General features: G+C 44.6%; 1 protein-coding gene across 4 annotated transcripts in view; it reads left to right on the top strand.

Moving 5' to 3' along the window:
- The window catches only part of LOC140453699 (nuclear GTPase SLIP-GC-like), a 147787-nt gene that overhangs the window by 52258 nt on the left and 70086 nt on the right, over window positions 1-25443 (top strand). For all 4 annotated transcript variants that reach the window (XM_072548650.1, XM_072548651.1, XM_072548653.1 and 1 more), the window contains exons 7-10: window positions 190-384; window positions 9302-9480; window positions 21068-21104; window positions 21187-21306. In XM_072548650.1, coding sequence (XP_072404751.1) covers window positions 190-384; window positions 9302-9480; window positions 21068-21104; window positions 21187-21306 — 531 coding nt within the window. The remainder of the gene's footprint in view (window positions 1-189; window positions 385-9301; window positions 9481-21067; window positions 21105-21186; window positions 21307-25443) is intronic.

Raw genomic sequence — 25443 nt, forward strand, 5'->3', positions numbered from 1 at the left:
ACATCACCTGCCTGACTGTAATAAGGCTGTCTGTTAAAACTGCCAGTGTTTTCACACCTACACTTGACTTGCCCATTGCTCCCACCCACAGTCCTGCACCCTCAGGCCCATTACCAGCAGTTTAATAAATTAATAAATGCACAGATCCTATTGTTTCATTTTGTGATCACATGTTTGGTTCTCTACTAGGCAGAAGAGTTATCCAGAAAGTTAGACCCTTATATTCGGAGCCAACCCTGTCAAACATCCAAAATATACTGGCCAATTGTGAAATCGATCTCGGTTTATATCCCCTACTGTCAAATACTGCCCGAAGGAGTAGTTCTTATTGACTTTCCAGGATTAGGCGACAGCAACAAAACAAGATCTGAAATGTGGAAAACGGTAAGTAGATGTTCCATTCAGCATCGTTGACTGTATAACTGATGAAATTACACTTACGGTATAGAAACAGATCCTTCGGTCCAAGTCCTCCATGCCAACCAGATATCCTAAATTAATCTCGTCCCATTTGCCAGCACTTGACCTATATCCCTCTAAACCCTTCCTATTCAAATCCCCGTCCAGATGCCTTGTAAATGCAGTCATTGTACCAGCCACCACCACTTGCTCTGGCAGCTTATTCCATACCTGCACCACCATTCCGCTTGAAAACGTTGCCCCTTAGGTCCCTCTTATATCTTTCCCCTCACACCCTAAACCTCTGCGTTCTAGTTCTGGACCACCCCACCCCAGGGAAAAGACCTGTGGGCGGCACGGTGGCACAGTGGTTAGCACTGCTGCCTCACAGCGCCAGAGACCCGGGTTCAATTCCCGCCTCAGGCGACTGACTGTGTGGAGTTTGCACATTCTCCCCGTGTCTGCGTGGGTTTCCTCCGGGTGCTCCGGTTTCCTCCCACAGTCCAAAGATGTGCAGGTTAGGTGAATTGGCCATGCTAAATTGCCCGTGGTGTTAGGTGTTAGATCTGGGTAGGTGCGCTTTGGCAGGTCGGTGTGGACTTGTTTCCGCATTGTAAGTAATCTAATCATCACCTTTTAGTTTTATCCGATCCATACCCCTCATGATTTTATACCGATGCTCCAAGGAAAACAGCCCCAGTCTATTCATTCTCTCTCTGTAGCTCAAATCCTCAAACCCTGGCAAAATCCTTGTAAATCTTTTCTGAACCCTTTCAAGTTTCACAATATTCTTCCGACAGGAAGGAAACCAGAATTGCACGCAATATTCCAAAAGTGGTGTAGCCAACATCCTGTACAGCTGCAACATGACCTCCCAACTCCTATACGCTATGCTCTGACCAATAAAAGAAAGCAGATATGGACCGAAGGGTCTGTTTCCATGCTGTACATCTCTATGACTCTGTACCAAATGCCGCCCTCACTATCCTATCTACTTGCAACTCCACTTTCAAGGAGCGATAAACTTACACTCCAAGGTCTCATTGTTCAGCAACACTCCCCAGGACCTTACCATTAAGTGTATAAGTCCTGGCCTGATTGGCCTTTCCAAAATGCAGCACCTCACGTTTATCTAAATTCAACTCCATCTGCCACTCCTCGGCCAATTGGCCCATCTGCTCAAGATCCCATAGTAATCTGAGGTAACCTTCTTCACTGTCCATGACACCTCCAATTTTGATGTCATCTGCAAACTTACTAACTGTACCTCTTATGTTGTCATTTATATAAATGAAGATAAGCCAAACCGATCCTTGTGGCACAAGTCTGATCACACGCCTTTAGTCTGAAAAGCAACCCTCCACCATTACTCTCTGTCTTCTATCTTCCAGCAAATTCTGTACCAAATAGCTAGTTCTCTCTGTATTCCACATGATCTAACCTTGTTAACTCGCCTACCATGAGGAACCTTGTCTAACACCTTAGTGAAGTCCACATAGATCACGTCCATCAATCTGCCCTCATCAATCCTCTTTATTACTTCTTCAAAAAACTCAATGAAGTCACTGAGACATGATTTCTCACAACACAAAGCTATGTTGATTATCCCTAATCAGTCCTTGCTTTCCAAATACTTGTAAATCCTTTCCCTCAGGATTTCCTCCAACAACTTGCCCACCACTGATGTCAGGTTCACCGGTCTACAGTTCCCTGGCTTTTCCTTACCACCTTTCTTATAGTGGCACCACATTTTCCAACATCCAGTCTTCTGGCAGCTGACCTGTGACTATCGATATTATAAGTATCTCAGCAAGGGGCCAGCAATCACTTTCTTAGCTTCCCACAGAGTTCTAGGATACATCTGATCAGATTCTGTGAATTTATCCACTTTGCATTTTAAGACATGCAGCACCACCTCCTTTGTAATGTGGGCATTTTTCAAGATGTAATCGTTCATTACCCCACCTTCCATACCTTCATATTTAGTATCTCCCTATCCTGTGGTTCCATACGTAGGCCGCCTTGCTGATCTTTGAGGGGCCCTATTCTCTCCCATGTTAACATTTTCTTTTTAATATATTTATAAAATCCCTTTGGATTCTTCTTAACCCAATTTACCAAAGCGATCTCATGTCCCCGTTTTGCCCTCCTGATTTCCCTCTTAAGTATACTCCTACTGCCTTTACACGCTAAGGATTCACTCGATCTCTGCAGTGTATCCCTTCCTTCTCTTGACAAAACCGTCAATTTCTCTAGTCATTCAGCATTCCCTACACCCACCATTTCACTCTAACAGGAACATATTGTCTCTGGACTCTCGTTATCTCATTTTTGAATGCTTCCCATTTTCCAGCCGTCAATTTACCTGCAAACATCTGCCCGCCCCCCAATCAGCTTTTGACAATTCTTGCCAAATCCGTCAAAATTGGCCTTCCCCCAATTTACAACTTTAACTTTTAGTTCCAATCTATCCTTTTCCATCACCATTTGAAAACTAATAGAATTATGGCCACTGGCCCCAAAGTGCTCCCCCACTGACACCTCAGTCACCTGCCCTGTTTTATTTTCCAAGAGTAGGTCAAGTTTTGCACCTTCTCTTGTAGGTACATCCACATACTCACTCAATTGAAATTTTTCTTGTACGCACTTAAATTCCTCTCTCTCAACCCTTAACACTATGGCAGTCCCAGTCTATGTTTGGAAAATTAACTCCCCTACCATAACTGCCATACTATTCCTACAGATAACTAAGATCTCCTTATAAATTTGTTTCTCAATTTTCCGCTGACTCTTGGGGGGTATATAGTACAATCCCAGGAAATTCCTCCCTAAATACAGCCATAACACTATCCCTGATCAAAAATGCCACTTCCCCTCTTCCCTTGCCTCCCTTTTCATCCTTCCTCGAGCATGTATGTCCTGGAGCATTAAACTGCCTGTCCTGTCCATCCCTGAGCCACGTCTTGTAATAGCAATGATATCCCAGTGCCACATTTCTAACCATGCCCTGAGTTCACCTGCCTTCCCTGTTAGGTCTCTTGCATTGAAATAGATGCTGTTTAATTGATCAGTCGTACCTTGTTCTTTGCTCTATCATTGCCTATCCGAACTTTTTGACTTGCTCCTTTTCCCAACTGTACCAGTCTCAGACTGATCTCTTTCCTCATTATTTATCTGGGTCCCACCCTCCCCATCTTACTAGTTTGAATCCTTGCGAGCAAATCTAGCAAATCTCCCTGAAAAATGTGTTGCTGGAAAAGCGCAGCAGGTCAGGCAGCATCCAAGGAGCAGGAGAATCGACGTTTCGGGCATAAGCCCTTCTTCAGGAATGAGGAGGGTGTGTGCCAAGAGGGGGCGGAGAAGTCAGGAAGAAGATTGCAGGTCAAAAGGCGGTGCTGAGTCCGAGGGTTGGGACTGAGATAAGGTGGGGGAGGGGAAATGAGGACGCTGGAGAAACCAATCCCTCCGCGACTCCCTCGTCAGGTACACACCCCCCCACAACCCAACCTCCACTCCTGGCACCTTCCCCTGCAACCGCAAGAAATGCAAAACCTGCGCCCACACCTCCCCTCTCACTTCCCTCCAAAGCCCCAAGGGATCCTTCCATATCCATCACAAATTCACCTGCACCTCCACATACATCATTTACTGCATCCGCTGCACCCGATGTGGCCTCCTCTACATTGGAGAGACAGGCCGCCTACTTGCGGAACGTTTCAGAGAACACCTCTGGGACACCCGCACCAACCAACCCAACTGCCCTGTGGCTGAACACTTTAACTCCCCCTCCCACTCCGCCAATGACATGCAGGTCCTTGGCCTCCTCCATCGCCAGACCATGGCAACACGACGCCTGGAGGAAGGGCGCCTCATCTTCCACCTAGGAACCCTCCAACCACAAGGGATCAATGCAGATTTCTCCAGCTTCTTCATTTCCCCTCCCCCCAACTTATCTCAGTTCCAACCCTCAGACTCAGCACCACTTTCTTGACCTGCAATATTCTTCCCGACCTCTCTGCCCCCACCCCCCCTCTCCGGCCTATCAGCCTCACCTTAACCTCCTTCCACCTATTGCATTCCCAACATCCCTCCCCCAAGTCCCGCCTCCCTACCTTTTATCTTAAGCTTGGCACACCCTCTCTTTCCTGAAGAAGGGGTTATGCCTGAAATATCGATTCTCCTGTTCCTTGGATGCTGCCTGACCTGCTGCGCTTTTCCAGCAACACATTTTTCAGCTCTGATCTCCAGCATCTGCAGTCCTCACTTTCTCCTAGCAAATCTCCCTGCCAACAGTCCCCTGTTGTGGTTCTGTTCGCCGAGCTGGGAATTTGTGTTGCAGACGTTTCGTCCCCTGTCTAGGTGACATCCTCAGTGCTTGGGAGCCTCCTGTGAAGCGCTTCTGTGATCTTTCCTCCGGCATTTGTAGTGGTTTGAATCTGCCGCTTCCAGTTGTCAGTTCCAGCTGTCTGCTGCAGTGGTCGGTATATTGGGTCCAGATCGATGTGCTTATTGATTGAATCTGTGGATGAGTGCCATGCCTCTAGGAATTCCTTGGCTGTTCTATGTTTGGTTTGTCCTATAATAGTAGTGTTGTCCCAGTTGAATTCATGTTGCTTGTCATCTGCGTGTGTGGCTACTAAGGATAGCTGGTCGTGTCGTTTCGTGGCTAGTTGGTGTTCATGGATACGGATCGTTAGCTGTCTTCCTGTTTGTCCGATGTAGTGTTTTGTACAGTCCTTGCATTGGATTTTGTACACTACATTGGTTTTGCTCATGCTGGGTATCGGGTCCTACGTTCTGGTGAGTTGTTGTCAAGCTGTTGGTTTGAGTGCTGTTCTGAGTCCTAGTGGTTGCAGTAGTCTGGCTGTCAGTTCGGAAATGCTCTTGATGTGTGGTAGTGTGGCTAGTCCTTTGGGTTGTGACATGTCCTCGTTCCGTTGTCTTTCCCTTAGGCATCTGTCGATGAAATTGCGGGGGTATCCGTTTTTGGTGAATACATTGTATAGGTGTTCTTCTTCCTCTTTTTGCAGTTCTGGTGTACTGCAGTGTGTTGTGGCTCTTTTGAATAGTGTCTTGATGCTACTTCTTTTGTGTGTGTTGGGGTGGTTGCTTTCGTAGTTCAGGACTTGGTCTGTGTGTGTGGCTTTCCTGTGTACCTTTGTGGTGAATTCTCTGTTCGGTGTTCTCTGTACTATCACGTCTAGGAATGGGAGTTGGTTGTCCTTTTCTTCCTCTCTAGTGAATCGGATTCCTGTGAGTGTGGCGTTGATGATCCGGTGTGTGTTCTCTATTTCTGTGTTTTTAATTATTACAATGGTGTCATCCACATATCTGACCTAGAGTTTGGGTTGAATTTGCAGTAAGACTGTTTGTTCTAATCTTTGCATTACCGCTTCTGCTATGAGTCCAGTGATGGGTGAGCCCATGGGTGTGCCGTTGATTTGTTCATATATTTGGTTGTTGAATGTGAAGTGTGTTGTGAGGCCCAGGTCCAGTAGTTTGAGTATGCCGTCTTTGTTGATAGGTTCACCGTCCTGTTGTCTGTTCTGTATGTCCAGTAGGTTGGCTATTGTTTCTCTGGCTAGGGTTTTGTCGATGGAGGTGAACAGTGCCGTTACATCGAATGAGACCATAGTTTCTTCCTTGTCTGTGTATATTTCTGATGATATCCAAGAATTCCTGTGTTGATTGTATCGAGTGTCTGGATCTGCTGATCAAGTGTTTCAGTTTCTGCTGTAGTTCTTTAGCCAGTTTGTGTGATGGTGTCCCTGGTAGTGATACTATGGGTCGGAGTGGGATGTCTGGTTTGTGCAGAACTACAGCAGAAACTGAAACACCTGATCAGCGGATCCAGACACTCAATACAGTCAACACAGGAATTCTTGGACATCATCAGAAATATACACATAGACAAGGAAGAAACTATGGTCTCATTCGATGTAACGGCACTGTTCACCTCTATTGACAAAACCCTAGCCAGAGAAACAATAGCCAACCTGCTGGACATACAGAACAGACAACAGGACGGGGAACCTATCAACAAAGACGGCATACTCAAACTACTGGACCTGTGCCTCACAACACACTTCACATTCAACAACCAAATATATGAACAAACCAACGGCACACCCATGGGCTCACCTATCTCTGGACTCATAGCAGAAGCGGTAATGCAAAGATTAGAACAAACAGTCTTACTGCAAATTCAACCCAAACTCTGGGTCAGATATGTGGATGACACCTTTGTAATAATTAAAAACACAGAAATAGAGAACACACACCAGATCAATGCCACACTCACAGGAATCCGATTCACTAGAGAGGAAGAAAAGGATAATCAACTCCCATTCCTAGACGTGATGGTACAGAGAACACCGAATGGAGAATTCACCACAAAGGTTTACAGGAAAACCACACACACAGACCAAGTCCTGAACTACGAAAGCAACCACCCCAACACACACAAAAGAAGTAGCATCAAGACACTGTTCAAAAGGGCCACAACACACTGCAGTACACCAGAACTGCAAAAAGAGGAAGAAGAACACCTGTACAATGTATTCGCCAAAAACGGATACCCCCGCAATTTCATCAACAGGTGCCTAAGGGAAAGACAACGGAACGAGGACATGCCACAACCCAAAGGACTAGCCACACTACCATACATCACGAGCATTTCCGAACTGACAGCCAGACTACTGCAACCACTAGGACTCAGAACAGCACTCAAACCATCAGCCACTCTCAGACAACAACTCACCAGAACAAAGGACCTGATACCCAGCATGAGCAAAACTAACATAGTGTACAAAATTCCATGCAAGGACTGTACAAAACACTACATAGGACAAACAGGAAGACAGCTAACGATCCGCATCCATGAACACCAACTAGCCACAAAACGACACGACCAGCTATCCTTAGTAGCCACACACACAGATGACAAGCAACATGAATTCAACTAGGACAACACTACTATTATAGGACAAGCCAAACATAGAACAGCCAAGGAATTCCTAGAGGCATGGCACTCATCCACAGATTCAATCAATAAGCACATCGATCTGGACCCAATATACCAACCACTGCAGCAGACAGCTGGAACTGACAACCGGAAGCGGCAGATTCAAACCACTACAAATACCGGAGGAAAGATCACAGAAGCGCTTCACAGGAGGCTCCCAAGCACTGAGGATGTCACCTAGACAGGGGACGAAACGTTTTCAACACAAATTCTCAGCTCGGCGAACAGAACCACAACAACGAGCACCCGAGCTACAAATCTTCTCACAAACTTTGAATATTAGTCCCATTCCAATGCAGGTGCATTTCCATCCTCCTTATACATGTCACTTCTACCCCAGAAGATTTTCCAATGATCAAAAATGTGAACTCTCCTCTCCTGTACCAGCTCATCAGCCATTCATTCATCTGCTCTATCCTTGAATTCCTACCTTCACAATGGCTCGTAGCACCATGAATAATCTAGATATTACTACCCTCCAGGACCTCCTTTTTAAATCCTGCCTAACTTTCTATATTCTTCCTTCAGTATAGTTAATAAAATACAGAAGTCCACAGACTTTGTGTAATGATATTAATACTCACCATGAAGATTTGGATTGTCACTAAATGCCTCTAGCCCATGGTGAGTGGATTGGCCATGTGGCAATGGCCACAGCTACCTGCACAGTGCCAGGCTGTGATTGGTCAGCAGATCTTGAAGATGCAGCATTCTGCTCTGCCCTGCACTAAAGACCAGCAGGGAGCTGCCTGAGTGGAGCCAGATACACTGACAGGAAGATTCCTCATGGAGACTTGATCCCAACAGGCACCTTGAAATCACCATGGCACATTTGTCACTAGCTCTCCTGCATCGCAACGATTAAATTCTGCCCAAACGATCGGTCTTGGTCTTTGTGCCCCTCTTGGAGGCGAGGGTATTAAACTCAACCCTACGTAACTATTGCCAATGGTGCAGTTATTCTGCATCAATTCACTCTGATACAATTGCAGTGTGTCTTTTCATCCTGATATAGGTTCTGTGGGCAGAATCTTCCACTGGGTAACAAGACAGAAATGAACTGGATAATGAGACAGTGGCATTTAAGACTCTTGTCAGCTTCCTGCCTCCACCTGATTTTGGTTCTGGTCAGAAAGACCACCTCTTAACCTGTCAATTAATAAATGGTTAAAGATGACCTAAGGTCCTAGTTATGCCTGGGTTAAAATGTCTGTTTCAGGTACAGGCAAAAATGAAGCTGTCCATCTGACTGACAGGCCTCTCACACTGGTTTGTCAGTTGGCAGGGCATAGGCAATCCCCAAATTGACACTAAACTGTGAGATCGACATTGACATTGAATGAGGATTAGACACTGAAACCCATCTGCTGTTCCCTTGATTCAGACTTCTCTGTATCCCAACCCCACCAACCGAAAAAGACCAGAGTCCCCACAAAGTATTTTCTCAACAGCTTAGTCTTTGTGACCTTGTTTTTTCCTTCTGGCAGCAGAAGTGGCCTTCTCCACAGCACTGCTATTCACCTCTGGTTGTTTGGCTTCATGCAGTGGGACTTGTGCTCCAGAGCTTGATAACAGAGGAAAGCCCAGTTCAGCCCTTCTTATGAACTAATTGGGACATAATACCCCTGGCCTTCCTCTGAGAATTGGAGAGTGGTGCCTCACCAGCTTTACAGAAAATGAGGGAGACACTTGATGAAAGTGGAAGATTCTATCCTGTGTACAGGATGATACTGATACAGTTATTGTGCATGGTTATAAAGAGACTGCAGGATTGTCTATAGCATTTTGATGATTTTTTTTAACCTATGACTATAGATGTTGATAATATTGATTTTGACAATTGTGCTTCTTTCACCCAATCTTATGTGTGTTTTGCAGAATCTGATGAACTGCTCATCTGTATGGATTGTGTCAGCAATTTGTAGGGCTGTTAATGAAAAGATAGTACATGAGATTTTTGGTACTTCAATAAAATCTGCTACAAATGGAGGAAGATGTCATGATGTTGCTTTTATCTGTACAAAGACAGATGATATTGAAGAGCAAGAATATGCAAGGTCTGTGTGCACTAATTGAAAGTATACTGATGTTAAAGTTACATCTATCCCCTGATAATGGAGCATCTCTCCCACTGTCGTGCTACTTATAGTGTATCACAGGCTCCAGAAACAAGAAATATAATTTAATTCCTGTGTCAAAGAGGTATAAAACATTTTATTCAAACAACTTTACTGGAATACTGTCCTATTACATTTTTGTATACAGGAAATAAACCTTGACAGCCCCCTGCAAAAGACAGTTGGGGAACTTAATATCATAACAGACTCTCAGTCTGATAACATCAGGGATACCTTGACTTAAATTTCACTGGAAGTGACAGGATTTCCAAATTATGACTCCCCAGCATCTGAATCCAGGAGGGACCTACAGTCATTCCAGATCCAATCCCAGTCCTTTCTATTCTCAATCCTTCCATCTCCATGCTTTGGTTCCCACAATCTCTGATTCCCTACAACTCTGACCATGATCCCTTTGTTTCTAAAGCCCAACCAGGACAAGGCATGTACAAAGCTTGAACAGTATGTAATCCACCACCTTCAGCATTCACTCCTCTCACTCGTGGTATCAGTGCATATCAATAGTCACCAAATCTCCTTCAGCAGCACCTTTTAAAACTATAAGAAGTAGAAATAGACCGTATGACTCATTGAGTCTGTTCTGCCATTCAATGAAATTATGGCTGATCTTATCATCCTCTACTCTACATTCCTGCCTTTTTGCCATACCCCTTAATTCCCTGAATGATTAAAAATCTATGTTGAATATACTTGATAACACATTCTTGACAGCCTTCTGTTAAACCCTCTGAGAGGAACAATTCCTTCTCATCTCTGTCCTCACTAAGTGACTGAGAGTTCTCAACCCTTCACAAGAGGAAACAGCTTCTCCACATCCACCCTGTCATGAGTCCCAAAAATCTTGAATGTTTCATGAAGGTCTCCTCTTATTTGTCTAAAACTCCAATGAATACAGGCCCAACCTACTCACCCTCTCCTCATAAGAAAGCCCCGCACATATCTGGGCTCAGCCTAGTGAACCTTCTCTGGGCTGTCTCCAATGCCAGTATATCTTTCCTTAGATGTGGCAACCAAAACTGTTCACGTATTCTCGGTGTGGACTGTATCTTATGTAATTTTGGCAAGTTGGTAGCTTTTTGTGATTCATGCACAAGGACTCCCAAGCACAAATCCCTCTGTGCTGCAGCTTTCAGCTTTCTACAATTAAGTAAAACTTGGCTCCTCTATTCTTCCCACCAAAGTGCATAACCTCACATTTTCCTATTTTATATTCTGTCTGCCAAGTTCATCGTCCACTCACTTAACCTGTCTATATATCCATCGCAGACTCGTTATGTCCTTTTCTCTGCCTGTCTATTTTTGCAAACTTGTCTATGATATGTTCACTTTCCTCAAACATTTGTAAATAATTGTGGCCCTGTGGCACTCCACCAGTTTAAAGGGGTGAACCTTAAAATGTCCCTTTTACCACAATATGTCTTCTGTTAGTTAGTCAATCCTCTATCCATGCTAATATGAAAATAATATAAAAAAAAGGAAAAGGCAGGATGATCGGATCAGTCATCATCTCACTGAATGGCAGATGGACTCAATAGGTTGAATTGCCTACTGCTGCTTCTGGTCTTATACACCGAAGTTTCAAGTGGGCTTTGAGAAGCTAAATGATTGGAAAGGACATGGCAGGTGGAATATCATCTAAATAAGTGGGAAGTTATCCCCTTTGGTAGGACCAATAAGAGGATAAAAACAATGACTGCAGATGCTGAAAACCAAATACTGGATTAGTGGTGCTGGAAGAGCACAGCAGTTCAGGCAGCATCCAACGAGCAGCGAAATCGACGTTTCGGGCAAAAGCCCTTCATCAGGAATAAAGGCAGTGAGCCTGAAGCATGGAGAGATAAGTTAGAGGAGGGTGGGGGTGGGGAGAGAGTAGCATAGAGTACAATGGGTGAGTGGGGGAGGAGATGAAGGTGATAGGTCAAGGAGGAGAGGGTGGAGTGGATAGGTGGAAAAGAAGATAGGCAAAAGAGGATAGACTACTGCTTAAGTGGTGATGGGCTAGGAACACTTGGAGTCCAAAGGGATTAGGTATCCTTGTTCTTGGGTCTCCAATAGCTAGCATGCAGTTGCAACAATCGATGAGAAAGGCAGAGAGCGTATTGCAAGGGAATTGAAGTACAGAAGTTGATATGTCTTCCTACAGTTGTATTGAGTCTTAGTGACACTCCATCTAAAAATTGTCTATCATTTTGATCACCATAGCTAAGGAGGGATATAATTACCATATGTCAGAGTTTCACCAAACTAATCCCTGGGATAGTCAGTTTGTTTTGTGATGACAGATTGACAGAACTGTTTTGAGGAATGAAAGGCGTTCTCATCCAAACATAACATTCTCTGTCACATCCGGATGTGACAGAGTGGATGTAGATGGGATATTTCTACTGGCTGCTGAATCTAAATCAAGGGGCATAATCTTGGAATAAGGGCTAGGCTATTTCAAAGGGAGAGGAGGAATTTCTTCGCTCAGGGTGGTTAGTCTTTGGAATTTGAGGGTTTTGGTTGCGCTGTCATGAGTATGATCAAGACAGGAGGTCAATAGGTTTCCAGAAACTAATGACGTCAAGGGACATTGAGATAGTGTGGGTAAGTGACATTGAGATAGATGAACAGACATGTCATAAGTGAATGGTGGTGCAGACTGGACAGGCTGAATGGCCTACACCTGCTTCTATTTTCCTAAGCTTCCCAACACCATGGACTCTTATTGTCTTGAGGCAACCTGTGTGCTGCCTCACCAATTGCCTTGTAGAAATCCAAATCTATCACATTTACTAGTTGTTCTTTATAGGGACATAGGAATTGGGGCAGGAATAGGCAATTCAGTTCTTTGAGCCAATCTACCATTTAACATGATGATTGTTAATTTTATCCTGGTCTCAACTCCAATCTCCTGCCAGGTCCCCATAGTCCCTTATCCCACTTTTCATCAGAAGCATAACTATTACTTTCTTGTTATCAATCTTTATCTACCTTCCTTGTTACCTCTTCTAAGAATTCTAATAACTTTTTCAGAAGCGATTTCTCTTGACAAAGCCATGATGACTCTGCTTAAAATGTTAAATCCAACTCATGGTTGGCTTGTCATTATCTTTTTTTTGTTTCTCTCCCTTTTGTGGGCGGCACGGTGGCACAGTGGTTAGCACTGCTGCCTCACAACGCCAGAGACCAGGGTTCAATTCCCGCCTCAGGCGACTGACTGTGTGGAGTTTGCACGTTCTCCCCATATCTGCGTGGGTTTCCTCCGGGTGCTCCGGTTTCCTCCCACAGCCCAAAGATGTGCAGGTTAGGTGAATTGGCCATGCTAAATTGCCCATAGTGTTAGGTTAGGGGTATGGGTGGGTTGCGCTTCGGTGGGTCGGTGTGGACTTGTTGGGCCGAAGGGCCTGTTTCCACACTGTAACGTAATCTGTAATAATCTGTAGTCTTTATGGATAAGGGTGTTACATAGGCACATTTCCAATTAATTGGGGCATTTCCAGAATCTAAGGATTTCTGCAGCCACTACCTTGAATATCCTACGTTGCAGGGGACTTATTGACCTTTAACCACAATTACTTTTCCTCTCATGTTAGTTATTCTGTTTATCTCTTCCACAGTTTCCTGTTTCATTTCAGTTTTGGAAATCCAAAAACTCTATTGTGAATATGCTTGCAAACTATTTTGTCATTTGTTGGTTCATCATTTATTCTTTCCTCAGCCTTGCTCTGTAAGCGACCTTTGTTCACTTTGGCTATTCCCTTCCTCTTTGTATGTTTAAGAAAGCCCTTGCTGACCATTGCGATATAATTTGCTGAGTTACCCTCATAGATTATTATGCCCTCATTGTTTAACTCATGCTACTTTGTAGAAGGACAAGAGGATCACACGTGGGAACACCACCCCTTGCAAGTTCTTCCACCATGCATCATCCTGATTTTGAAATATATCACTGTTCATTTAATGTCACTGGGTCAAAATCCTGTAACTCCTTCCTGGACAGCACTGTGGATGTTCCAAGAGCTCAGAAACTGCAGTAATTCGGGAAGGCTGCTCACTATGAGCTTCTTCCGATGTGGGAATGTGGAAGAATTGCTTGTTTACATCCTATCAGAGATCAAGTTGGGCTAGATGTTGGGACTAGGAGAAAGTGCCTTTGTCTTTGTAAATACTAAAGGATGTGGAACAAAAAAATAGGTAAATGGAGTTGAGGGTATATCACCGCCATGTTCTAATTGATTGGGGAACAGGTTTCTATGTTCATGAGTTCAACCATTAAAAAAGAAATCCACACCTGTTTTACTGCAAACAAGCAGAGGGTGGTGAGTGTATGGAATGAACTGCCAGAATGGTTGTGGAGGGTGGTACAATTACAACATTTTAAAAGGCATCAGGATGGGTATATGAATAGGAAGGTTTAGATGAATATGGGCCAAGTGCTGGAAAATAGGACTAGGTTAATGTAGAATATATGGTCGGCGTTGACGAGTTGGACAGATTGTTCTGTTTCTGTGCTATACACCTTTGTGTAATAATTTCAGAGCAGAGAGAGAGGAGAAACTCCTGTTCATCTCCACTTTAAATGGGAGGCCCTCATTTTTAAACTGTGCCCCCAGTCCCGAAGTTCCCCCACAAGGGAAACATCCTTAACATCCACTGCAACACCAACAAAAGCTAAGAACTGTAGATGCTGGAAATCAGAAACAAAACCAGAAATTGCTGGAAAAATCAGAATCCCTACAGTGTGGAAACAGGCCATTAGGTCCAACAAGTCCACACCAACCCTCCGAAGAGTAACCTACCCAGACCCAATTCCTACCCTATTTCTCGACATTTCCCCTAACTAATGCAGCTAACCTACACATTCCTGAACACTAATCTGCACCTGTTTGGATTGTGGGTGAAAACAGAGCACCTGAAGGAAACCTATGCAGACATGGGGAAGAATGTGCAAACTCCACACAAACAGTCGCCGGAGGTTGGAATCAAACCTGGCAGCAGTGCTAATCACTGAGCCACTGCAAACCTCAGCAGGTTTAACAGCATCTGTGGTGAGAAAGCAGAATTAATGTTTTGGGTCCAATGACTCTTCTTCATAACAGAACCACAACTCAACATGTCAATCCTCAACATCAGCCCTGTCAGGTCCTTTTCTTTTTACCAAGATCATCTCTCATTCTATGAAGTTCCGATGAGTATTGGCCAAATCAATCCTTTCCTCAGCAGACACTTCCTTCATCCCAAGAATCAGCCAAGTGAATCTTTACTGAATTACTTCTATCACTAAGTAAGGAGGTAAGAACTGTGCACAGTACTCCAGATTTAGTCTAACTGAGGCCCTTGGACAGCTGTAGCTACACTTCGCTGCTTTTACTCTAGGGAGGCGATGAGCTAGTGGTATTATTTCTGGACTGTTAATCCAGAGAACCCAGGGATTGTTTTGAATTTTCAAAGTGCTAACAGGAATTGGAAATGCACAAAGCAATAATTGGTAGACCTTTACTTCCTTAAGAATTTTGAAAAGAGGCCAGTTTGTTCCTGAATGCAACGTTCACATTTTTGCCAGCAAGATCTTGATATTGCATTTAAGAACACATGTTGAATTTGCTCCACAGCAAAATAATTTCTGCTTTTATCTGGGAAACAAATATGTGGAGCTGACTCGTTCTGATATGAGGACAAGTTCTTACATTGTCCTGCGATTCTCCTGTCTGCCTCATTCTGTGACCATGACCTGTTCCAATCAGCAAGGCAGCAACAGGCTCTAAAATGGCTGCTGCAGAATCTGTGGCTGGTGCCAGACAAGCATCTCCCACCTCCTGGGAGCTTGTTTCATATGCTGGCCAATTAAGGTATTGAGATTTAAAGATACGTTAGTAAAAAATCTGGGTGTAAGTTTGAGATTTACATTGAAAAATCTGGCCTCTGGAATCTAAAGGTTAAGGTTGTGTGTCAATAGACTGGGCAATGTATTCCACTCAAGTATTCCTGATTCAAGCTGGGAGGAAGTACTATGAAATCTATAAACAATTGGTGATGATGACTGGGAACTGTCAAGAAATGTAAAATACCTGCACAAATCCTGTCACCAAATTACCCTTTATTGACTGGTGTATAGTATGCTGGCTGTGGCCAGTCAGCTCAGAGTTAGTTGCCTACACTAAGAAGTTTCTGATTCTCCTGTTGATATTAGTCAGCCAGGACTTCCTGAATGGCCCACTTTAACATCTTCAATCAAGAATCTCTTAGTCAACAAGATCCACTGGGTCCCAATCACTATGTAACTTTACCTCTATGTCAGGGATGTAGGCCTGATTTTTCTCTTGTCGTCTTTCCTGCGACATTCTACCCCCCCCCCCCCCCCCCCAGAGTATATTGCACCATACTGGCTCTTGTGCCCCCCCCAGAGTATATTGCACCATACTGGCTCTTGTGTCTGGAGTCCCTCGGGAGAGTTTCCTCATTTTCTTCTGGTGTTAATTGTATTGAGGCTGCATCCATCTCAGACTCTAAGGTTTCCTTGGCACTAGATGGAGGCGGGAGAACCTCCAGTTTCTTGTGGCTGTACTGAGGGGCCAGGTGTGCTTTGCTCCTGCCCTGTTAGTGAGGGCAGCTTTCAGATGATCCACATGTTTATTCAGGACTGTCTCACCTACTCAACCTTTGTAAATCAAACCTGACCTGACCTCTCATCAATTTTGCCTTGTGCCCATATCCATTGTTCTGGCACCAGACTTCATCCCTTGAATTAAATGGGCTCTCTTCCTTAGATGAAGTGTGTGGCTGGCCTTGGCCTTTCTGCTGCAGTCCCAAACCTCCACCTCCGGGGTGGGGTTTTGGAATATCAGGAAAGTTTTCCCCATCAGCAACTCTGCTGGACCAGTCCTTGTTGTTGTGTGAAGGGTGGTCCTAGAATCGAACAGGAAGTGGGACAGCTTGGTATCAAGGGACACGGTAGGCTGCTTCTTTTAGCCTGACTTTAATGAGTGGACTGCTCTTTCCACTAGACCATTGGATGGTACATGTATGGAGCTGTCCTTCTGTGCAAAATGCCATTCAACTTTAGGAAATACTCAAATTCCCTGCTGGTAAATGACAACCTATTGTCTGTCCAGGAGGCTGTATATCGCAAGTGATGCTCCCATCTCGGAGCTGTCATCCTTGAGCTTTGCTGAATGAACTTTGATTGGACGTCCATGATAACCAGGAACATAGTGGATATGGGTTAACCCAGCCTTTCCCATAAATGTCAGGGTGCTGCTTGTCCTTGTTAGCTAAGCACTGCCTCACCAATGCAGCTATGTCGGCATCCAACCCTGGCCACTACATAGTGTCTTGCTAGCGTCTTCATCATGGAAACCCCTGGACGATCCTGGTGGAGTTCAGCCAGTTTCTGGTGACAACCTTTGCTCAGGACTGGATAGTCCCCCAGGAGAAAATGAGAACTGCAGATGCTGGAGATCAGAATCAAAAAGGTGTGGTGTTGAGAAAGCACAGCCGGTCAGGCAGCATCCGAGGAGCAGGAGAGTCAATGTTGACCATAAGCTCTTCATCAGGAATGAAGAGCCCATGCTCGAAACATCGACTCTCCTGTTCTGCGGATGCTGCCTGACCAGCTGTGCTTTTCCAACACTATGCTTTGCGAATGCCCCTTTTTCAGTAGCAGGTGTGAGGGTACCAAGATGGAGACCAAGTATGAATTTTCTGCAATAATTCATTAACCCAAGGAAAGACTTAAAAAGTCAGGGAGAGACAGGAGGGCCAGGGCTCCATTGATCACCCTCACTTGATGTTCTAACTGGTGGAACCCAGTTTTGTTGACTCTGTAACCCAGGCAGGTCACTTGGGGAGCTTGGAAGACATATTTTTTCCTTTCTAAGGCATAAGCCCATCTGGGAGAAATGTTAAAGCAGTATGTCCGAGTCTTTCTAGTGCTCTCTATTGATCTTCCCTCTTATTAGTGTGTTGTCCAGATAAAAGGCAACCTGGGGTAGTCCTTGTAAAATGTTGTCCATGGCCTGCTGGGAAAGGGCACAGGCTGCTACCCCAAATAGCAGTCTTGTACATTGGTATAAATCCTTATTGGTGTTAATTGTGGCATTCTTCTGGGACTCCTCATCCAGTCGCAATTGCAGGTAAGCGTGGCTCATGTCTACCTTCATAAAGGACAGCCCTCCTGCCAACTTTGCATACAAGTCCTCAATGCAATGGATTGGGTCTTCGTCAATCTGCAAGAAAAGGTTTATCATTTGCTTAAAATCCTCACAAAAGGCCAACAGAGCTGTCAGGCTTCACAATCGGTACGACTGATGCTGCCCCTTCTGCAAGCTGCACTGCTTTAATGATTCCTTCACTGTCCAGTCTCCTGATTTCCACCTCTATTTTTGCCCATAAGGCAAGTGGCACCAGGTGGGCCTTGCAAAGTCGTGGAATTGTTTGCTGGTCTCCGTGTAAAGTAGTTTTGGCCCCTTTGATAGTCCCAAGCCTTTCCTGAAAAACTCCTGGATGTTTCACTAGGACTTTACTAAGGCAGCCATTTTCTAATCGAAAAAGCATGACGCAATTTAGGTGAGTCTTTCTCAATCAATTACACCCCAATAGACTTGGGCCCAAGCCTCTTATTACCATCAATGGTAACTGCATCAACTGCTTCTAATAGTAGACCAGATGTATCCTTGCAACAGTTCCCCAGTGTTTGTTCTCAGTCTGGCTGAGGTCTTGCACAAACTGCAATGTTAGAGGCCCCAGTGAGTCTTGTTAAAGTTAGGTTCTGCAAGCACAAATACATTTACACCAATATCAACCTCCATGGGAACTGGGTGACCATTTAAGCAAACATGAATTTTAATTGGTTCTGATTTGAACATCGCTAAGAAATTTAGTTGTTTCAAACCACATGTAGGGGGCCTTTCCAGGGAGTGCACTCTCCAGGGTATCAAACTACATGTTTTCTTACTCAAATCAGGCATTGTTGGACTTGTTCGCTGTCTCAAGTCTGCATACAGGCAACTACAATAGCTTGACAGCACAGATCCTGAAAAACATTTTAGCCACTAGGGCAAGGCTCATTTGTTGTGGGATTTTGCTCTGGGCTGGTTTAGGATCTCTCTACTCAGGATGTCCCCTGCATGAGACTGTGCAATTGCCTACACTGAAGTGGTGTTCCCCAAGTTCAGTCAGACAGGTGAGGGTGTTCCCTCACCAATTCAGTCACCTCTTGGAGGGTTTTTAGTGTCTGGTGTCTCTGGGAAAGTTGAGCCCCTTATAATCAAAGATGCTGCAAGTCAGCAAGCAGTCAGAAGGATTACTCATTGTTTTTCATCTGTCCCAGTGTCATATGCCTGAGGAAAAAACAAAAAAAAATCACAATCTTTCCACATACTGGGCCTAGTCTTTGATAGCAAATGAGTCAAACTTTCCAAATACAGGCAGGAGGCCACAAATGCTTACCCCAACTCCAAGATGACTGTTGTGAGCAAATATTCTCCAGGCATATATGTTTTGTCCTGTTACCACTGAAATAACTGCACAGAGGTCAGTATCCCGTCACCAAGTCCCCCTTTATTTACTTGTGCACAGTACACTGGCTGTGGCCAGCCAACTCAGAGTCAGACCCCTGAACTGAGAATATTCTAAATTGCCTGTTTTTTATAAATCAACTTATTTTCCTAATTAACCTGTTCAAAGATGATATGAAATCCCTTTTGAACAGGTGAACTTGAACCCAGGCCTTCTTGTCTAGAGGTAGGGACTCTACCACTGCACCACAAGAGGGCTCATTAATCCCTGTTTATGGTGGTCAGCCAAGGCTTCCTGATTGGGGTTGTTAACCTGGGCCAATCAAGGATCTTATAGTCAATGAGATCCACCTGGTTCCAAACACTTAGAGATGTTTTGTACATGTCCTGCAATCTCCTCCTCTCCCCCCCCCGCTCCGCCCCCCCCCCCCCCACCCCCGCCCCGCGAGGTCTAGAAAATGCCCAACGACTAGCCTGATGGCTTTGGGAATGGTCCCACATGGGAGATTGATAGTGAAGGTAAGAACCCATGAGATGAATCCAAGGAAATTTGCCAGATTGGATTCACAATTGGCTGAGTGGCAGGAAGGTGATGGTTAAATAATGTTTTTGTGACTGGAAGCTTGTGCCCAGTGGGGTTCCTTGGGGATTAGTGTTGGGGGTCTTGCAGTTTGTGGCCTATATAAATGGTGTAGGCTTGAATGTGGGAAGTTGATTAGTAAGTTCATAGATGACCCAAAAATTAGTGGGGTGATTGTAGTGAGGAAGACAGCCTTATAGGAGGATATAGATGGGCTGGTCAGTTCAGCTGGAACAAAAATAGAAAATGCTAGAGAAACTTGGCAAGTATGGCAAAATCTGTGGACTGGAATACAGAATTAAGTCCAGGTTGGACTTAATTTTGTTTTTCTTTCCATGGATTCTCCTACATTTTTTTTTAGTTTCAGATCTCCAGCATCTGTGGTACTTTATTCTTTTTTTGGTCAGGTAGACTGATCAGTGGCAAATGAAATTCATTTGGGATAAATGTGAGATGATGAGGTTGGGCAGGGTGAACAAAGCAAGAGAATACATGATGAACAGGAGGACTCTGGGAAACAGTGAGGATCAGAAGGACCTTGGTGTGCATGTACACTGGCTTATTTAGGTAACAGGACAAGTGGATAAAGTGTTTAAGAAGGCATATGTTATACTTTATTAGTTGAGGCATAGAGTTTAAGAGCACTGAGGTTATGCTAGAACTGTATAAAACATTGGTTAAGCCATAGCTGGAGTATTTTGTGCAGTTCTGGAATCCAGATTATAAAATCTAGGATGTGACAGCATTGGAGAGGGTGTGGAGGAGATTTACCAGCATGTTGATTGGACTGGAGAGTTTCAGTTATGAAGAGAGGTTAGATAAACCGGGGTTGCTTTCCTTAGAGCAAAGGAGACTGAATGAAGATATGATTAAAATGTATAGAGCTGTGAGCGGCACAGACAGGAAGGATCTTTTCTCTTTGGTTGGGAGGTCAATGACTCTTAATGATTTTGAGGGTCTTTGTTAAATTGCCTTTACCCCTCTCCACTCTAATGGGAATAATCACAGCTTTTCCATCCTCTCTGTCGATATTACAGTTTACTGTGAATAAGCCTGGTTATTCTTGTAGCTCCTTTTCAAATTGCCCCATTTACTGCATTTTCATTCTTCCCAGCAGAAATTGATCACTTCACACTTCTGTCATTTGTCTGTGTCCCCCTGAAGTCTGTCCCTATCTTACCCTGTTTTCATCACGTTTCCATGCTCCATGTCATTGATCATGTTCACTTTGAAATAATTCTGAAATCCACGTACCAAAAGAGAGCATTGTCCTCATTGTGACCCCAGGAAAATGCTACTGCCTCACTGATCTGAAAAACAACTGTTTACTACTGACTTCAGTGGGAGGTTCTTCTACTTAGCTACAGCTAGTATGTTAGCCAAGTTATTAATGCCTGGATACTGATGTGCTCTGATTTTCTTATTTCAGAGATTACCGTTTAACTAATGAAGAAATGAACTTAACTGTAAGTGACTGTGAGAGAAACATTCAACATTATACTCACTCAGCATTGAGGACAGAATTGATTCTTCTTTTGTTTCAAACAGGATGATAACGACCTGCTGGAATATGATGGAAAACAGAAACAGTCCTGCATAAGACATCGCAATAAACACGTAAAGGAGACTATGAAGAAGCAGTATGAAGAGAAGTGGACTAAACTGATGGTATGCACTATCATTGGTGTTTCCACTCAGTGCTATCCTTGCTGGTCAAGTACTGCTCAGGGCCCAAAGGAAGATGCTGTTCAAAGCAAATCTGTCTGATAAGAAAAGCATTGCTGAGTTCCTGCTCAACACTGCTCAGTTGCAATTAACTTCACAGTGTCATCGAGCAAATAATAGTATGAGTACTGATTAGACTGGGTGCAATGTGGTACTTTGGGTGGAATTTAATGCCGTCTCTGTGATAGGATTATTGTTGGGGGAGCATTTAATCTGGCAGGAGTTTAGTGTTTGGGAATTAAGCCTGTGATGTAAAGGCTCCAATCCTGGCACTTTCCCCTGCCACCGCAGGAACTGTAAAACCTGTGCCCACACCTCTTCCCTCACCTCTATCCAAGGCCCTAAAGGAGCCTTCCACATCCATCAAAGTTTTACTTGCACATCCACAAATATCATTTATTGTATCCGTTGCTCCCAATGCGGTCTCCTCTACATTGGGGAGACTGGGCGCCTCCTAACAGAGCGCTTTAGGGAACATCTCCGGGACACCCGCACCAATCAACCACACCGCCCCGTGGCCCAACATTTCAACTCCCCCTCCCACTCTGCCGAGGACATGGAGGTCCTGGGCCTCCTTCACCGCCGCTCCCTCACCACCAGACGCCTGGAGGAAGAACGCCTCATCTTCCGCCTCGGAACACTTCAACCCCAGGGCATCAATGTGGACTTCAACAGTTTCCTCATTTCCCTTCCCCACCTCACCCTAGTTCTAAACTTCCAGCTCAGTAACTGTCTCCATGACTTGTCCGGACTTGTCCTACTGCCTATCTTCTTTTCCACCTATCCACTCCACCCTCTCCTCCTTGACCTATCACCTTCATCCCCTCCCCCACTCACCCATTGTACTCTATGCTACTTTCTCCCCACCCCCACCCTCCTCTAGCTTATCTCTCCACGCTTCAGGCTCACTACCTTTATTCCTGATGAAGGACTTTTGCCCGAAACGTTGATTTTGAAGCTACTTGGATGCTGCCTGAACTGCTGTGCTCTTCCAGCACCACTAATCCAGAATGTAAAGGCATCATCCAACTGCCTTTCTTCTGCTGACAGCCACCCTCGCGCCCTTGCTGACAACTCCTCATCCCCCATGACTCCCGCCCGCAGGATTGGAGCCTTTACATCACAGGCTTAATTGTTGTATTATGGATATATGTTTAAGGAGGTCAGTAAAGAGCACAGTCAGTCAAAGGAGCTTTTGCCTGTTTGAGAGAGATATAAAGTGAGTATATCTAGGTTTGGTTCAAAGTGGGATTTCAGTGCAGAGGGAGGAAGAAGTGTTTTAAATACTGTTTACGGCAAGAAGTAGTCTCCAGAGTGAGGTAAATGGGAAAAGATGAAAAATGTGGATCAAGAGGCTATCTCACAATGATACCAGTAGTCCAGTAATGTTACAGACCACAATGTTATGTGAGTTTGGGATAGCAACTGGTTTGTGAGTATTTCTAGACTTGGAAATCTCCTTAGATGGTATTGTTTTTAGTAACATACAGAACAGTACAGCATTGGAGCGGGCCCTTCAGCCCACAATGATGTGCCAAACTAAACTAATCCCTTCTGCCTTGATCATATCCCTCCATTCTTTGCATATTCATGTGCTTATCTAAAAGTCCCTTAAATGACCCTATCGTATCTGCCTCCACCACCACCCATGGCAGCAAGTTCCAGACGCCTGCTACTGTTTGTGGAAAACTTGCCCCTTACATCTCTTTTGAACTTTCCCACTCTCACTTTAAATGCATGCTATTTCAACTCTGGGAGAAAGATTCTGACTGTCAACCTTATCTATACATCACACACACTTTTATAGATTTCTATCAAGACTCCCCTCAGCCTCCACTGCTCTGAAGAAAACAACCAGAGTTTTTCTACCCTCTCCTTAGAGCTCATACCCTCTAATCCAGGCAACATCCTGATAAACCTCACCTGCACTCTCTCCAAAGCCTTCACATCCTTTCTGTAATGTGACAACCAGAATTGAATGCAGTACTCTAAATGTGGCCTAACCAAAGTCCTATAAAGCTGCAACATGATATCCTGACTCTTGTACTCAATTGCTTTACCAATAAAGGTAAGCATACCATACACTTTCTTTACCACCCTATCTACTTGGATGGCAACTTCCAGGAAGCTATGGACTTGAACCCCAAGATCTCGCTATCCATCAAGGTCCTGCCACGAACTGTACACTTTTGCTAAACCTGTAGCTACAACACAGTGGCTCAGTGGTTAGCACTGCTGCCTCACAGCGTCAGGCACCTGGGTTTGATTCCAGCCTCTAGCAATTGTCTGTGTGGAATTTGCACATTCACCCCATGTCTGTGTGGGTTTCCTTCGGGTGCTCTGTTTCCTCCACAATCCAAAGATGTACAGGTCAGGTGAATTGGCCAAGCTAAATTTCCCATAGTGTTCAGGCATATGTAAGTTAGCTGCATTAGTTAGGGGTAAGTATAGGATAATGGGGTAAGAGAATGGGTTCGAGTGCGTTGCTCTTCAGAGCGTCAGTGTGGAGTTGTTGAGCTGAAGGGCCTGTTTCCACACTGTAGGTATTCTATGATTTGATGTCCCAAAGTGCAGCAGCTGGCACCTACCTGGATTAAACTCCATCTGCCATTTCTCCACCCATATCTGCAACTGATCTATATCCCATTGTATCCTTTAATAAACTCCTAAACTATCGACATTTCCACTGATCTTTGCATCATGTGCATACTTACTAACCCAGTTATCTACATTTTCATCCAAACCATTTGTGTGTGTATATATATAACAAACAGTAGAGGTCTCAGTATGGATTCCTGCAGAACATCATTAGCCAGTAATTTTAAGCCAGAAAAACACCTATCACCCTTCTGAATCCATGTAGCCAAGTCACTGTTGATCCATGCGTCTTAATCTTCTGGATGAGCATACCATGAGGAACTTTTTCGAAAGCTTTACTAAAATCCATGTGGACAATATCCCACTGCTCTACCCTTATTGTGGTCACCTCAAAAAAATTCAATCAAGTTGGCAAGGCATGACTGTCCCTAATTAGGCCATGCTTTTCCAAATGTGCATAAATCCTATCTCTAAGAATTGTCTCCAATCGCTTCCCAACCACCAATTTGAGATTCACCTGTCTGTTTCCTGGTTTATCCCTATTTCCCTTCTTGAACATAGGAACAACATTAGCTCCATACAAGAAAGCCCAGCAGCATCACCACCTTCTACAGAGGGTTCATTGAGAGTACCCTGAGCTGCTGCATTACTGCCTAGTTTGGGAAATGCACCATCTCTGATCATACTAATCCTACAATGGATAGTAAGGACAGCTGAGGAGATCATCAGGGTCTCCCTTCTCTCCATTAGGGGTGGCACGGTAGCTCAGTGGTTATCACTGCTGCCTCACAATGCCAGGGACCCAGGTTCGACTCCTGGCTCAGGCGACTGTGCAAACTCCACACAGACATTCTCCCCATGTCTGTGTGAGTTTCCTCTGGGTGCTCCGGTTTCCTCCCACAATCCAAAGATGTGCGGGTCAGGTGAATTGGCCATGCTAAGTTACCCGTAGTGTTAGGTAATTAGTAAGGGCTAAATATAGGGTAGGGGAATGGGTCTGGGTGGGTTACTGTTCAGACGGTTGGTGTGGACTTGTTGGGCCGAAGAGCCTGTTTCCATACTGTAGTGAATCTAATCTAATTAGTTATTTGCACCACATGCTGCATCCGAAAGGCTAAGAGTATTGTGGAAGACTCCACACACTCCTCACTCAAACTCGTCTCCCTCCTGCCATCTGGCAGAAGATACAGGAGCATTCTGTCTCTCACGGCCAGACTGTGCAACAGTTTCTTTCCCTCATGCCATCAGGGTCCTGCCATGGGGTTCAAGTCCATAGCTCCCTGGAAGTGGCTCCTTAACACATTATGACTGGTTGCTTGCCTATCTCAAATTCTGTGCACCCATGGGTGTGCCGTTGATTTGTTCATCTATTTGGTTGTTGAATGTGAAGTGTGTTGTGAGGCACAGGTCCAGTAGTTTGAGTATGCCGTCTTTGTTGATAGGTTCCCTGTCTTGTTGTCTGTTCTGTATGTCCAGCAGGTT

Source organism: Chiloscyllium punctatum, chromosome 27 (assembly GCF_047496795.1).
Source record: "Chiloscyllium punctatum isolate Juve2018m chromosome 27, sChiPun1.3, whole genome shotgun sequence".
Lineage (NCBI taxonomy): Eukaryota > Metazoa > Chordata > Chondrichthyes > Orectolobiformes > Hemiscylliidae > Chiloscyllium > Chiloscyllium punctatum.